At 41.3% G+C, this 15,706-nt stretch overlaps 1 protein-coding gene and 1 long non-coding RNA gene across 2 annotated transcripts; both read right to left on the minus strand.

Annotated features, from left to right (window-relative positions):
* Positions 1-2,023: 2,023 nt before the first annotated feature.
* On the minus strand, positions 2,024-3,303 carry LOC141774784 (uncharacterized). The gene is made up of 3 exons (XR_012595455.1): positions 2,804-3,303; positions 2,509-2,613; positions 2,024-2,214 (listed from the first exon to the last, which is right to left on the minus strand). It is a non-coding gene; the product is annotated as an uncharacterized LOC141774784 (long non-coding RNA).
* Positions 3,304-4,559: 1,256 nt separating this feature from the next.
* LOC141774785 (uncharacterized) lies at positions 4,560-6,609 on the minus strand. Its single transcript, XM_074647610.1, has 6 exons — positions 6,334-6,609; positions 5,718-5,831; positions 5,430-5,498; positions 5,228-5,302; positions 5,063-5,131; positions 4,560-4,922 (listed from the first exon to the last, which is right to left on the minus strand). Exons 1-6 carry the CDS (start codon positions 6,576-6,578, stop codon positions 4,691-4,693), a joined length of 804 nt encoding a protein of 267 aa, XP_074503711.1. The 5' UTR covers positions 6,579-6,609; the 3' UTR covers positions 4,560-4,690.
* Between the last annotated feature and the right edge of the window lie 9,097 nt (positions 6,610-15,706).

The raw sequence follows: 15,706 nt of genomic DNA on the forward strand, positions 1-15,706 counted from the left end.
AAATATTTAAATAAAAGGTATACTGTCACTAGAAATATGAATGCAGCCATTCTAAACATGTTCTTGCTCAATTTCCAGATGGAATTACAACAGCTCTCACAGTCAGAGAGGGACGAAGTTCTTCAGATGGTGGTCACACGTGTTCCCGGCGTTTTCCTTGATGTTTTGGAGTGCCGGCAAGTGACACCAGGAGCCCATTTACCAGACAGAGGACAACCAGCTTGGTGTTCATGCCTGAACTGCAAGAGAATGCCCACAGACCTTGAAAATAAATGCTGTGGGCAAAATCCAGAGCGATGTCTGAGCAGGACGGCACATATGGAGCTCTTCTGTCTGGATGAGGGCATCCTACGGTTGTCTCGCCAGATATGGAATGACATTCTTGCACTCCGTGACAGCCATGACCCAGGCGCAGATAACCGGGAGTATCGGTATTCTGCCTATCGCCAATTTACAATCTGGCAACACGGACGCCTGGGAACCGGGAACCAGATTGTCATTCCGAGCTGCTGTGTGTGGCGAATTAGAGACAAATATCCTGACTCCTTTAGCCAGTATGTGGGCTACAAGGAAGCACCGTTTCGGTGAAATTGATAACGTTTGTTTGTGTTCTACCTCATAAAAAAAAACGTTTTGTGTGTTGCCGTTTTCAAAGAAAACTAGATTTCCTTTTATTTATAATTTATTATTATTACAGTAAGAAAATAAGTATACATTTTGTATTTACAACTTGTAAAGTAAATTTTTTAGAGTTTTTTCTACATATTTATAATAAACATTGCACTTTAAACCACTCTTGGGACTTCTCGATGCTCCATACTTTATCCCATCGGTCAAGTTTCTGATGTCATGTCCTTCATGGAGAGAGAAAAAATAGCAACAATTAGAACCCACACCAGTGTTTCCCCATCCTCAACAAAAGCTCACTTACACAACTGATAAGTCAAACAGTAGGGTAGTTAATTACATGGCTATACATCAGCAGAAATCTCTAAAGTGAAACCATGGGTGTGTTTTTTGTGTGAAAAATAAATCAGCTGGATAATATAAAATTAAATGTATTGAATTTACAGTGACATATAATCCACAGAAAAGGAGCTTGAGCATGAGAGGTAACAAAAATGATAACAGCACTAGAGATTAGTTTATCTTGCCACTACAGGGCATGATTTCTAGGGCTGACTTCTCGATTGTTGCAATAATAATCAAACACAGTGGCTCCTTGTGATAGATCAGATAGGACTGTGTGCAGGTGTTTGACATACCTGTCCTCTGCGGATTTGGGCCTGGACCAGTTCAGCTGTTGTTGGGGATACAACTCCAGCGAGAACACCAAGAGTCCGTGGGTCATCTGGCCTCATACTTCTCCGTCTTGGGAGTCCCCCCACTGCCTTCAAACGTTTGCCCAAGATGTTCTGCTGCAGCTGAGGGATGTAGCTGTAGTCCTTAGCTACTTTCACAGTGGTGACGCGGTAGCGTTTGGACTTTTTGTTGTATACTCTTTTTTGTCTGAAAGAAAACAATGTACTGTTTTTCCATTCTTTTAGTGAGAAATTACCACAAGCCACCATCACTTCAGTGGTGGCATTATTCTCTAGTGACGTTATTGAATCTCCCCAGATTTCATCAGGTAAACAAACAATTATGTTTTCAAAATAACTTGTAAAGTATGACTTACGCAACTTCGCCTGTCTGGTTTACATGCACTGGCCGGTGGTTGTGGTGGTTGTAATCCAGTGCAGCGAGGAAGGTCCGTGCCTCGTACACCGGAGGGGAGAAAGCAAACCGCTTGCCAGCATACATGAGTACGTGGTTTTGGAAAGACTCCAGATCTGAGGTTGATCTGTAGAGCAAAGTAAAAATTTCAACAATCAATAAACAAAACAACTTCAATAGCACAATCCTGTCATATAGGGCATCATATTCATAACACCGCTATCATATCACTATTGCCACATTCACCTCTTGTAAAAAGTAACAAGTGAGACTTTCACATGAGAATGGTGTTTAGTCTTACCGAAAGGTCAGAAACTTCTCAACATCTTTCAGCCAGCGTCTGTTGAGGACAATCTTCGAGAGCGCCTCATGTGCTGCAGAACCAGACAGCATGCAGTCTTTGCCATGGCTCGCCGCAGGCAGTGGTTCATGTTGACATCTGCCAAGGCCCCATTCATGCACGCCCGTGACATGATGCAACACCCCGCGCCACATACCCTAAAATCAAATTGAATGTAGAATAGAAATCAAATAGCTGTTTGATGGAAATCTTCATCCACCACCAACAGAACATACCGGCTTATCAAGCAATCGCTGTAGTAGGATTCAAATTTCAGTGTACATAGAGTATTTTTATCAGTGTTAATTTCACATAAGCACTGCAAAGAAGGAATATTGAGACACTTTGCATGCAGATTGGCAAACGCTCCCTCCCCTATGTGCAGTAAATGAAAAAAAGTAAGTGGTAAAAACTGAGACTAGTACTGCCCTGTGAAAAGCCATTTTACTCACCATGAACTCCTCTCTATTGTCTGCCTTCTGGCAACAAAACCAAAAGTGGTTGACAATATCCTTCAACCAGACATGTATGTCGGACTGTCCAGATATTATCCCAGCCTTTGTACATAGGATATAAAAAAAGAGATATTTTGATTAGTAATCCCATTTGGATAGAAATTAAATTTACACAAGACTTTACACAAGATAAAAGCAATAGGGCTAACATGTTAGGGGAAAAAAACAAAACAACGGAACACGGTTACCCACTGAAATTAACTCAATTATGGCACGTTGTTCCCGCTCTTACCGCATGAAGTTTCTTGGTCAAATTTTTTGCTGCATGCCAGATGTCCAGTGAATGGATTACACCAAAATCTTTGTACCTCCCTTTCTCTGGGTCTGTAATACAGTAACACACACATACAGACATTCACACACAGATCTGGACTTCTTTTCTGCTACCACAGTACACTAAACTTCCATTTCTTCACTGTGCGCATTTATACATTTTTACTTTTGACAACCTGGACTTTTGAAATGCATTGTAATTATACTTTGGAATAGCATGTTGTAACCTTGTTATGTTGGACTTTTCATTAGAGATGGCAAGTGACATTTGTGGTAAGCATTCCAATGTACTAGTATCCATGATAATTGTTAGAAATGGCAAACAAACCACTGGAATCTATACTCACTCACTAGTGCTGAAATCTGCATGTGTGCATCAGTGACAATCTCCTTGATTTGGAGTTCCCCCATAAGTCTGTCGAATGTCTTTATGAAGGCGTGCTTCTCCATGATAACACTGTTGCGGTCGGTCTGCCTCTTGTCCACCGTAACTACACTTATTATGTCCATGGAGTCATGCTTCATGGTAGTGTATGTGCAATATTGAGCAGAGTGACCTATAGAGAAAAGATGGCACTACAATCTGAAGTGTTGATGTGTATGCAAAAACATGTTTTATTGAACTCAGTAAAGACATCTTTAAAAAGGCCATCAAATACCTGGGGAGTCCATCCTTCCGTCAGCTGAAACCGATAAAAACAAGCATGTTGATAAGCTGTGACTGTGTGCATTATCGAACCTGGTAGATAATTATCAAGACATTTAAAAAATTTGGTCATGTCACATATATGGCTCAGCTTACACTGAATAACAGCTGACGTTAGCAGGCTAGCCAGCGTGGCATCAAAGTCGTTGACAACAACTCTCAAAATCTATTTTCAACTTGTATGGCTTTACAAATGAGAGTGCAAAATACAGAAAAAATTGATAATGACAAAACTATCATTATCAATTTACTGTATTTTGCACTCATTTGTAAAGCCATACAAGTTGAAAATAGATTTACACAATGCAGTTCCTCACTTACCAGGGGCACCAACACCGTCCTTTGTGTGCAGGCGTTCAATGACGGTAGCCCTCTTCTCCTCCCAAAAGTCCTTCACAGCTTCCACGCAGTACATGTCCTGTACTGCGTAAAATGTTGCCGGCACCACCATACCCACATTCATGAATCTGAAGAGGAGGGCAACCTTCGTGAAATTATTGCCCGAAAGCAATATGTTGGTGGACAGCATGAAGTCCCCTCCTTGCATTCCGTACTTCAGGACTGGCTGGCTGTTCCACTTCCAAAGTTTATGGCCATGGTTGCAAAACTATGACAATACATTGTCCAGTCAATTACATGCACAGGATCTTTAGAACATTAATGCTCAACATGGCAAGCTGAAGTACTGCCACAAATGTACACAATTCAATATAAAAAAATCAAATACCATCAAATCACTGTTTACTGTACACTACATCAACAAGCTTTAAATGCGAGTATGCACTGATTTAGGTGTTGGGCAGGCCCTCATTGCGGCATCAAGTGAAACAGGCATAAAGTGCTGTGCAGTGTGGAATGATAGGGTGATTCCTTGCATTACATTTATTTATGAATGTTATCTTTCAGCCGTTCGGTTGGCTCTGAGAGCAGCTGCTCATTGCGTCATGAGTCGTGCAATCCTTTGAATGGGAAAAAGTAGATGATATTAGGAAAGTAAACTCACCCACTCCACAATGGTTGCATTACCCCTCGAACGCAGCTTCACCTGAAAAGGTGGAACACCATCGCATACAGCACCCGTCTGGTGGTCACCATAAAATCATTTATTGATGGGCAACTGGAGGAAGGTGGCCAGTTGCGTCAAGCTGCTTTCATAGGTGATGCATGCAGGCTGGTCAATGATGTCCTCTTCACAACTGACCCGCTCAGGGCCAGGGAGGGGGTGCATGTCACAGGCCAAGAGTTGCTCTGTGTCATCAGTTTGTTCTGGTTCATGTTCTCCGCATCCTCACGGTCGTGTATGTCCAGCACACTTTCCTCGAGACCAACAATGGGGAGTCTATCAATGGCCATCTGTAAGGCACCACCGGCTCTGTGTGGGGAAAACAAATATTGTAAAATGCATATATGCAGAATGAAATACACATGGAAGTTATCAAAAATAGAAGATTGAGGGACTGTTTATAGGTATTTATCTGGCCATTTTAGACAATATATTACTATAATACATACCGCACAAAGATAGGGGGGGCAGAGTCGACATCAGATCTGTCTGAAGCCACTTGGTCCTCCAACTCAATTCTACAATAGAAAAAATGACAACAAAAAAATCACTACCATGCTGTAAAATACACATGAAAGAAGACAGGATGTGGTGAAGACATTTGTTCCACTTACACAGTGTTCAGATGGCTGTTTGCCTGTTCTTCATCCACAAGTACATAGTCCCCCAAAAGGTCCATGGACTTGATGCTACACACAAAGAAAGTATGTGTATGTGTATTATTATGACATAAGGACAATGTAACACATGTAGAATTACAAAAGGGGATTCATTGTGGATATAATGGAGTAATGTCTAATCATTAGACACATTTACCTTTCTTCCAAAGCCTCCAAAGCTTGGTCCTCTGCCAGTGGTCCAACTCCAGCCATTAGAAAATCATCCCTATTGAGATAACATTTCAGTATTACCAAATAACCCTTTGTTCGCAGCATGGCTACACACATAATCTAGCTATGTTAGTAATGGAATGTCATGAAAAGATAAATCATGGGCATGCCATGTAATACGATTTTATAATGTCTTACATAGTTTTATATACATATTAGTAATGTTGACATTGACACCGTCTTCTTCAAATCTAAATATAAAAAAACAACTAACCTTTCAGATTCCTCTCCAATTGTTGATGCTGGGTTGCTCCAAAGACCTGGTTGCTTGCCTGGTGTGGATGTGACTGGGCCCTGACTTGCCACAGCTGTAGTTGTCTTTTTAAAACTGAAATAAAAAAATAAGTGAAATTACAATCAGACATAGAATGACGCTACTATCTGTAATGTCCCTTTATTTTATTTGGACCTTTGGTATAATAGTAAACTAGTGGCTAACATCACGTAGTTCAACCCCTATCCGCTTGCTGATCTGGCTGGTAAATCAGCTGGCTTTCCGTTAGAAATGTAATTTATCAGCTGATGTTACAAAGCAACTAACACCAGATACGTGCCGTGTAACCAGGCTACTCATAACTTAGCTGACCTTACAGATAGTTGGCCACTTCTGCCCTGCTAGTAGAAAGCAATAGCTCGTGGTTTGTAGAAAACACATTTCCACATTTGCCTTATACCGTTACATCATTTGTTGTTGACTAGTCGGCAGTTTGCTACGTTAGCTTGCTAGCAATTCGTCTGTGTTAGCGACTAGGCTAACGTTATCAACATCAGCCAGCTATAACCACAATATCACTATATATTTCTCATGCTTAGCAGTAATGTTAGCTTACCTGTCCAGTAGGAGTTTTGCCAGCTCTGGGTCCGTTTTGAGACCCAAAACCAAACGTAGTTCCCTCCATGAATCGAAGGACCCGCATATGTTGATCCTAGTTTTCGCCCAAGGCCGGTCACGTTCCTGTTTTGCCAGAAGGGATTCAGTAGATACGACTCTGTTTTTTTTGTGCTTCCGTGGAGTTTGTGTTGGAGTCTGAGTTGTGGTGGACGCTGGTCGTTTGTTTGCGTTAGCATACTCCATCTCCAACCAACAGTGAGCTAACAGTGAGCTATCGTTAGCTATCTATTTATATGAGCCGAAGAGAGCGGAAGAGAGGAGCGACACGCGAACGCGCACAGCGTCACATCCGCTGTGTAGCGGGTCGTCACACAGTCTCCTATTCAGTCAGTGGAAAAGTTACAAATATTCCCTTTAACTAACTGTAACGTTACCGTTAACATCGGACAGTCTAACGTTTACTAACTGTAATGTTACCGTTAACATCCAACAGTCTAACGTTAACTAACTGTAACGTTACCGTTAACATCGAACAGTATAACGTTAGCTAACTGTAACGTTACCGTTAACATTGAGCAGTCTAACGTTAACTAACTGTATCGCTACCGTTAACATCGAACAGTCTAACGTTAACTAACTGTATCGCTACCGTTAACATCGAACAGTCTAATGTTAGCTAACTGTAACGTTACCGTTAATATCGGACAGTCTAACGTTAACTAACTGTAACATTACTGTTAACATCCAACAGTCTAACGTTAACTAACTGTAACGTTACCGTTAACATCCAACAGTCGGAGGTTTAATAATAACGGTAAAAACGTGCAGTCATTTTCATCGCCGTTCATTCTAATGTAACGGGTATTTTTCTTTCAACTCTCGTCCCAAAATTAACTTTTATCCTCCCCAATCATATTTTTTCCGGCCCCGGGACGACGGGATGTCCTTAACGTTTTCCCTGCCTGCCAAAGTGGCGGGTGGCCTGATGATTTTATCTGCAACTGCCAACAATTTTCGCGCATTTGGCGGGTGCTAATTTCAGACCCTGCTTGGGATGCCCAAAACATGAACCTATGTAATACGTCTACAGACTGTTCAAGGGTGTCACATCATCATATAACCAATATTCAGTTGATCAGTTGATCATTTAAACTCCTCACCTAATAAGAATGGAGAGCCAAACTACTTTCATCAAAGTAAAATCAACACCAAAGCAAATGATCAACACATAACATCCAGATTGAGTGGCCCACACTCACACACCCACTTCATGCACACAAGCCTGAAAGCTTGATCTGTACATTAGAGGCTATTTAAACAAGCAAGGTTCACAAAGTGATGCAAAATACTGTTCATCACCGCATGAAACTGAGTGGTCAAAACTACAACTACAACTGCTTTGAGCATTGAGCACAGTGGGGTCTAAATAATATTGACTAGTTCCTCATTACTTCATCATTATCTTATGATCACTTACTCACTTTTCATTTTTTGGGTGAGAAACAGGATATGAAGTTTCCTATTTTATTGTTATATTTTATCTTGACTTGCTAATTCAAAAGCTGGTTTTGACTTTTTGGGAGGCTACTCCCCACCGTATGGGTGTATAGATGTATACCATTATACAGTATATGCTGATAGATTAGATGTGTAGTTTGCTCTAATTAATAACACACAGTTAGAAAAAAAACAGTAAAAATGCAATGTAAAAACACAACTCAAAACACAACCTTGTTTTGCTAGCCTTTCTGTAGATTGTAGATTGTAGATTGTGGTTGACTCCGACTCCAACTCAACCCTGCAGCCAACAGCTTTAAGAGGGGAAAGAAACACAAAAGGAAACATGATTTCTACAGTGCAATATATGTATCAAAGGTAAAAAAAAAAAAATTATAGATATTTTACAGTAGTATTATACTTAAAAAAAGTAGATCAGGCCATCACTAATGGGCTATATTCTTTTAGGATATTTTAAAATAATATTTGATTTGATTATTATTCTGCTGAGAGTCAATTAACATTTTATTTCCACTTTCCCAAAATGATTAATTATTTTGGTCCAGTATAATAAGAAAAATACAATAAACTATAACAATACAAAATTAATTCAGTACAAGAACCTCATAACTGTATTTAAACCCAAGGTATGGGCAGAAGTATGTGTTACTAAAAACTGAATATGAATAATTTATACTTGATTTTGAATTGCTCAACTTAAATAAAAAAACAAACAAACACTGAATTTGAATCACATAATTTGAATTTGTATTGTTTAACTTGAATAATTGTATTGAAAAACTGAATATAAATTGCATAATTTGAAATTGAATGTATTAGTGTGGAACTGAATTCCAATGACACTGAATGTAATATTATGAGATCAAATTGAAATCCTCACTGAAGCTGCCAGAAAGAGTGCACCATGAATATGTGTGTTACAGGTGAGACTATATGAGAGGAGTCCCCCTCAGGTGTTTCTGCTGTCAGGAATATGGTCATGTCGCAGCTGTAGCCCAACGTGTTCCGTTCACCAGCGGGAAGTCCCGGTGAATCAAAGTTGGCGGCGGGCTTCCGCAAGCTGTTGATGCGCCGGACACCAACGACATATGGTCATCATCTGCAGACGAAGCCGGCGACTCAGCAGGGATGACCAGAGGCAGTGGCGGAGCATTGGTGGCTGGAGTGGGTATCACGACAGCTCCAAGCTCGGACTCCGGTTCACTATCATCGCCGGAGCATCAGAAGTGATCCCAGCACTGCTGCTGTCAAATCAACCGGCAGCCCAGGCAGACTGGAGGTTGCAGAACACCCTCTTCTGCGTGGTGGAGGTTCTTGAGGCGACGACTCCATCCGTGGAGATGAGCAGTCAACGGGCAAATCAGCGGATGTCTGACAGCGATAGACGCTACTTTATATACTATGGGCCCATCACATTTTCGGGTAGGCACGTCCTGATTGGCCGGCTACGTTTATGCAAAAATGCAGTAGGCGAATGCATGCTGGTGATTGAAAGAGAGTATTACCCATAGAGTCCAGTATAGTGCGGAGCCTGTATGAGTTGGAACATGGAAGATGGAGATGGAAGATGAGACAAACAACACGCCTCTCATTCTAACAGTGATTAGAATCTTTCTGGATCCTCTGATGCTGACTGACTGTTCAGTCGTGTCTTCCTTGTTCTGCAGCTCTTCCAGAGCTTAATATTTATTTCTTTTTCGCTGTGGAGTGTCTGTCCAAGGCCAAACTGAGTGTGGTGTGTGCTACCTGTTATTTCCTACCAAATACATTAATTTCTTGTGTATGAATTGCAAAAACAGTGTACTCTCAAACATCAGTGCAGAGGTTACCTTCGATTGTTTGTATATTTAATGGATCTGGAACACAAATATCACATAGCAGATGTATTCAGTGAATTTAATGTCTATAGTTTAACACAGAGGTTATGTTGTCTGTTGCATCAAACCACTGACTGTAGCTTCCACAAGAGGCAAGAGCTAAACAAAATAGTTTTGTAATCATAATTTGTTTAGATGTGATGAACAAACATCGAACACTCCGGCGCCGTTCATCTGCATGCACGCTCGCACTGCAGAGCAGGCCAAGCTGGCAAGCTGACGCATGTTGATGACGTAATACACAGGGAGAGTGAACCGGAGTAACATTTAACATTTCTTTACTAATTAAAGTGCTAAAACATACGTCCATATAATGTTTGTGGTGTCTAAATACAAGGTGCAAACTCTTAGCGTTTTAAATCAATTTTAGATCGATATACGTCCCCCGTGAAGGACAACTTGCCGAGTACTGTCACGGTCTAACTGTCTCTCATAACTTTAGTCATAAGGATGGGCTATTATGATTGGCTGCTGAGGTTTAGGGGCGGGCCTAGTTGGTGAGCAGGAAGTGATTTAAGCCACTCGCGGGAGAGCGAGAGGGCCGCCGCCACACAGGAACGCCGGAGAGACCGACCTGAACGCCACAAGGGAGGACTTTGGCGTGGTGTGTTCAGTCGTGAAAGTTGAATGCCAACCCTGAGAAGACCGACGACGTGACACCGTGACTGAACAATGCCCCGTGAATGTTTGTGACGTCAAGTTTGTCAACAGTTCGTCGTGTATTGTCTACGTCTCGTCTTAACGAGACCTTATTGAACTACGAGGCCGACCGTCAGCCCACCGCTGCTCGGGCTCTCCCCAGAGCCGCCCAGACGCACCGGCCACGGGACTGAGGCGGAGTCGGGAGCTGGCCGAGCAACTCGGAACAGCAAGTGGTAGCAAGCGGGGACCAGGTAGGCCAGCCCACACAAGGTATGTCGCAGCAGGTCTGCTAATAGGCCACTCCTTCTTCATATGCTCACGGCTGACTAGCTTTGTGGTTACCCCTAGAGAGCCATGTGAGTATTGACAGACCATTATTGAGGCAAAGCTGGTTTGACCGTGATAATACCTGTCGATATAGTTGGATCGTAGGAATATAAATTGATACATCGATGTAGTATATGAATCATTACACCCTTAGTAGAAAGGTTATATGGTGAAATGTTGGTAGTTGTACGGGGGCTACAAGGTTTGTGAATATTTAGATAGTAAACAATATTATCACAAAGTTTTTATGGTCACAATGGACAAAACGTTATTAGTTTCACACTTGAACAGTGGACTGAGGATGTGAGTGCGGTGGCCTGGGACTGTCTGGACCTTCTTCACTGAGCTCAACACTCTGATTTATGTACTGTTGGTTCAGTGGGGTTCAATGGCCATTAAGTCTGTTAGTGTCATCAGCTGCCGGAAGGGCTGGGAAGGTCAAATGTAATGGCCTTGACAGTGGAGTGAGCCCATAATGTTTAGACAGAGTGACGATACACACACACACACACACACACACTGGATATACTACCCACCACTAGTACACGGTGATTTATTATTTTCCTTCATCAAATATCCATAGTGAAGTTATACGGTCAGATCTGAGGTGAAGGACCATGCAGGATCTTTTTACCTGCTGTATAATGAACCACTTGACATGGTTCAACCAGGACAAATATACCAGAGGAGAACAACAATATCACCACTACTTCATCAATAGACAACAAGAGACACAATAGCATTCAGTCATTTAGGCTCAACACAGGTTCTAATGTCTACATTAGCACCTTCTACAGGTTGATCTTTACTTTACTATAAAATGTTGCTAACTCAATGTGGTCATATCCATGTTAAATATTGCACATAAATTATACATTCAAGGAGAGTTATATTCTTTCCTTTTTTATTTTTGAAGGATGTTTGTTTTCTATGCTGTCTTTAATATCTTACTCAACCATGAGAGAATTAATGAGAGAGGCAGATTGAATATTCAACACACTCCCAGATCATCACTAACAGGCTTAACAGCCAAGTGGTAAACCATGACATGGTGTCTCACAGTCATACAGGGGAAGTGTTCATGGAGCACAGTTCAAACACGTCTTTATCCAATTAGACTGCTCGAAAGGAGCTACAGATATATAAATAGAATAAGTGAACAACAGCTATAAGAATAAAGAATGGTTTAAAATGTGACTCTATGCACATTTTCCGCTACTGCAGGTTACAGTAGATACGTGCACTACAATTGTGAGACTTTTAGTCCCCAGTTTAAAGAATGTACAAAGCTAAAACGCAGTTACTACACAACGTCAAAATTAAGTTTAGACCGCATCTGTTTCTAAAAGAGGTTATGCAATAGAATTGTATATTTTTTGTGAAAAATGTGTCGGAAATTTGCAGGAACAAGTGAACAGTCAACTAGAAAGAATCACATGAAAGCTACAGTAGCTTGTGAGCTTAAAACTGAATTTATTTAACGAAGTTTACTGAAACATTTCAATTTTCATGAACTGACATCCTGGTAATTACGTTTATTTTTTTACCATAACTGAATAAGACAGTAGCTTAATTCAATCATGATTAAGAAAAACAAAATATACAAATAAATAAAAACAGACGAGCAGTAGCAGGAGATATAGAAACCCACGGTGCAGATTGAACCGTTACAAATATTCATTCCTGCCGATGTCTATTAAACTCCTCAACAACTCGTAACATCAGGCTATCATAATGACAGTGCAATATGTTAAATAGGGACAGTGCAATATGTTAAATTGGGACAGTGCAATATGTTGCATATGTGTAATATTGGACTATTGTCTGTGCAATACAGGCAAGACGGTAGACGGTGCAGTGCACTACCGGTGCAATACCTGCCATGGTGTGTGTGATAGTGTGTGTGATAGTATGTGCCATTATGTACGTGAACTGTGTATGTGTTGAAACATCTGTTTCTGTTAAACTGTTTCCCTGTCTGATGTGGAATTGTTTATTAATGTTGTTGATGCTGTTTTAATTTAGTGTTTGTAACTGCAGTTGGACGGAGTCCAGGAAAAATGTCCCCACGGGGACAATAAAAGTATATCTTATCTTATCTTATCTTAACAGTCGTCTCAGCTGTTGGTTGAGCTACTTTTATACCACATATGTAAATGTAGTTAATCAAAAATTGTCTTTGACAAACTAAACTAATAGATACTTCACAGACCTTTTATTATTATTATTATTATTATTATTATTAATAATTGATTATACGAAGGCTGAGTGCACTTTACCAGCCTGTAAACCCTTCTTCTTCCCTGCTGTTGTTGCTTTTGACTTGAGCACAGCTGCCTCATGGGTTAAACATTCCTCACATATTCTAATATTGTCTTCAGGTTATGGTGAAACATTTAAAATGCAATATTTTTCATAACTCTTGAAACAAATAAATTATGTTCCAAAAATGTTCACTAAATAAAATGCAAATCTATCTATGTTTCTATGAACTAGTAAAATCATTTGAGACAACATCACATAAATTAAGTTTTTTTCAGCTGTATTTATAGAAGGTTTTCATATATATATGTGAGTGTTTATAGTATGTCACAAAGGATGTTTAATAACACTCTAAACGTATGCTAAATTTTGGCGAGGAAAAACTGTCATGTCCATTTTCAAAGGGGTCCCTTGACCTCTGACCTCCAGATATGTAAATGGGTTCTATGGGTACCCACGAGTCTCCCTTTACGGATATGCCCACTTTATGATAATCACAGGCAGTTTGGGGCAAGTCATAGTCATAGTCTCTATTTGCATGAAGCAATCATAATTGAGTATTAAATACTTGACAAATCTCCCTTTAAGGTGCATGTTGCATGTATAGGCCTATATATCTCAGCAAGCCTTCAATGAACCCTCTGTGACTAAAGGCTATCAGTTAGCTGACTGTGTCATCTTCTCAAGGATACCTGGTGCCATAGCAGGTTGAGCAGTGTGCTGTGTAGCACCCTCAGGGGCAGCAGTTCAACATTAGCTTATCAACATTTGTCACCAGTCGTCCTTGTCTGCCTCTTCTCCCTCGTCTTCCTGTCACTCTGTGAGCTGATGTTAAATAACGCAGAAATTCCATCAAAGAAACAAAGACTGTAGTTATGGGCTGTTTTTCAACCTGTATCCATCCACCATCAGCGATCTGCCTTGAGTACTCAGTGAACCACGAGTGACTCTAATTTGGTGCTGTCAATCAACTAGTGTTTATTTTGGATCTATACGGGGCTGTTTCAAAACCAAGACGTTGCCATGAAAAACATCAACTTCTCAACATAGAACTATGTGTATGAAGCAGTCAATCCAGCCATCCTGTTTGACTCTTAATCACTGCCTGAGATTCTGTCTGAACTCTGCCCTGCTGTAGCGGCCCAGATACCTGCACAGTGTATACTATACTATAAAACAAGATGACATGTGTTTTGTGCTCTGAGTTTCATACAGCTCATTTCTTATGCCAAGGTGGATGTGTTTGTTTGGCCATAATTCCTATCATTTGATGAAATGACTCACCTACTCACTGCAAAAAAATGCTTTAGAACAATATGGTTAAACTCTCTCATATCAAATTTCCTTCAAAATGTTGAGAGCATTCTGTATTCTGCAACATTAAACCAGCACGCCGTCTCAGGTTGAATGTGCATTTTAATTGGCAGCATTTTACCGAAGAACACCCAACCCAGCTGGAGGAAAAGAACTGTAATAGATAGAGTTAGTTGTTGGCTGCAGACAGAGCTGCTCTGGCATACAGCCATCTATGCCTTAATAATCACACAATGCAACCTCTGAACCCAGAGCAGTCAAGACCTGTCAATCAATAATGTTTTCCTATAGGGTGTGCATTATAAATATTCCATTCAAGACTAGACTTCGGCCCAATTCCAAACCCCCTTTAAACCCTCTCCCTACTTACTTCCACTCCGTTCGCGTGGAGCCTCCGCCATATTAAGTGCCATTCCAAACCAATTAGCAGGGAGATGAAGTGGGTTATAAAACCCTCCAACAGCGAGCTGCATCAGTGCCGACTTAATCAGCTGCCCTTAATTCAATTCAATTCAATTTATTTTATATAGCGTCAAATCACAACAGAAGTTATCTCAAGACGCTTTATCTATAGAGCAGGTCTTAGACTGTACACCATAGTTTAGAGACCCAACAAGATCCACCAAGCGCGCTGTGGCCAGGAAAAACTCCCCGTTTAGTGGGAAGAAACCTGGAGCAGAACCGGACTCAGGGTGGGAGGCCATCTGCCAAGACCGGCTGGGGGGATAGAGAGAGAGAGAGAGAGAGAGAGAGAGAGAGAGTGAAGCAACCACAATAATAGCCCAGCAGCTGTAATAACTAATACAAGTTGGACTAATAACACAAAACCAATAGTAGTGGATGTAAAAGAGTGATAATACAACTATCAGAATTGATATCATTGGGTCGTCCTCAGACGGGCTTTCAAGCGGAGCTTCCAGCTATCTCAGTCCTCCATACATCTGGCTAGCTCACCAGCACTGTCCAGCATCTCTCCTCAGTATGTCCATGTGTGTTGGTGTGGGACGTCCCTGCGATCGGTGCCCGTGCGTTGGTTCCCGCAGCATCAGCATGCTTGCTGGGAGTTCTTGATGTCTTTGGCAATGACCGAGAAGTCTCATTCTCCAGGTTGCCACTTTGTCACTAAGCCTTGGTAGTCCCTCGTTAGCCTTGGCAGTCCCTCGTACAGACGTAGTTAATTAATGATGGTAGCAGTTGGTGTCAAGCAGGCACCGGACGCGGCAGCAGATGCAACCACAGTCCAGGTGACATCCAGATCCAGGTGAAAACCCGCTCCAAGTGTACCCCTGCTCCAGGTATAACCTCGCTCCAGGTGTGACCCCGCTCCATGGTTACCTGCGAGACAAGGACTCCCGGGAAGAAATTAAGTTAGTAACAATGAATGGGACATGAATATATACAGAAGGAGAGAGGTGCTCAGTGTGTCATAGG

This window comes from Sebastes fasciatus, chromosome 10 (assembly GCF_043250625.1).
Source record: "Sebastes fasciatus isolate fSebFas1 chromosome 10, fSebFas1.pri, whole genome shotgun sequence".
NCBI classification, from domain to species: Eukaryota; Metazoa; Chordata; class Actinopteri; order Perciformes; family Sebastidae; genus Sebastes; species Sebastes fasciatus.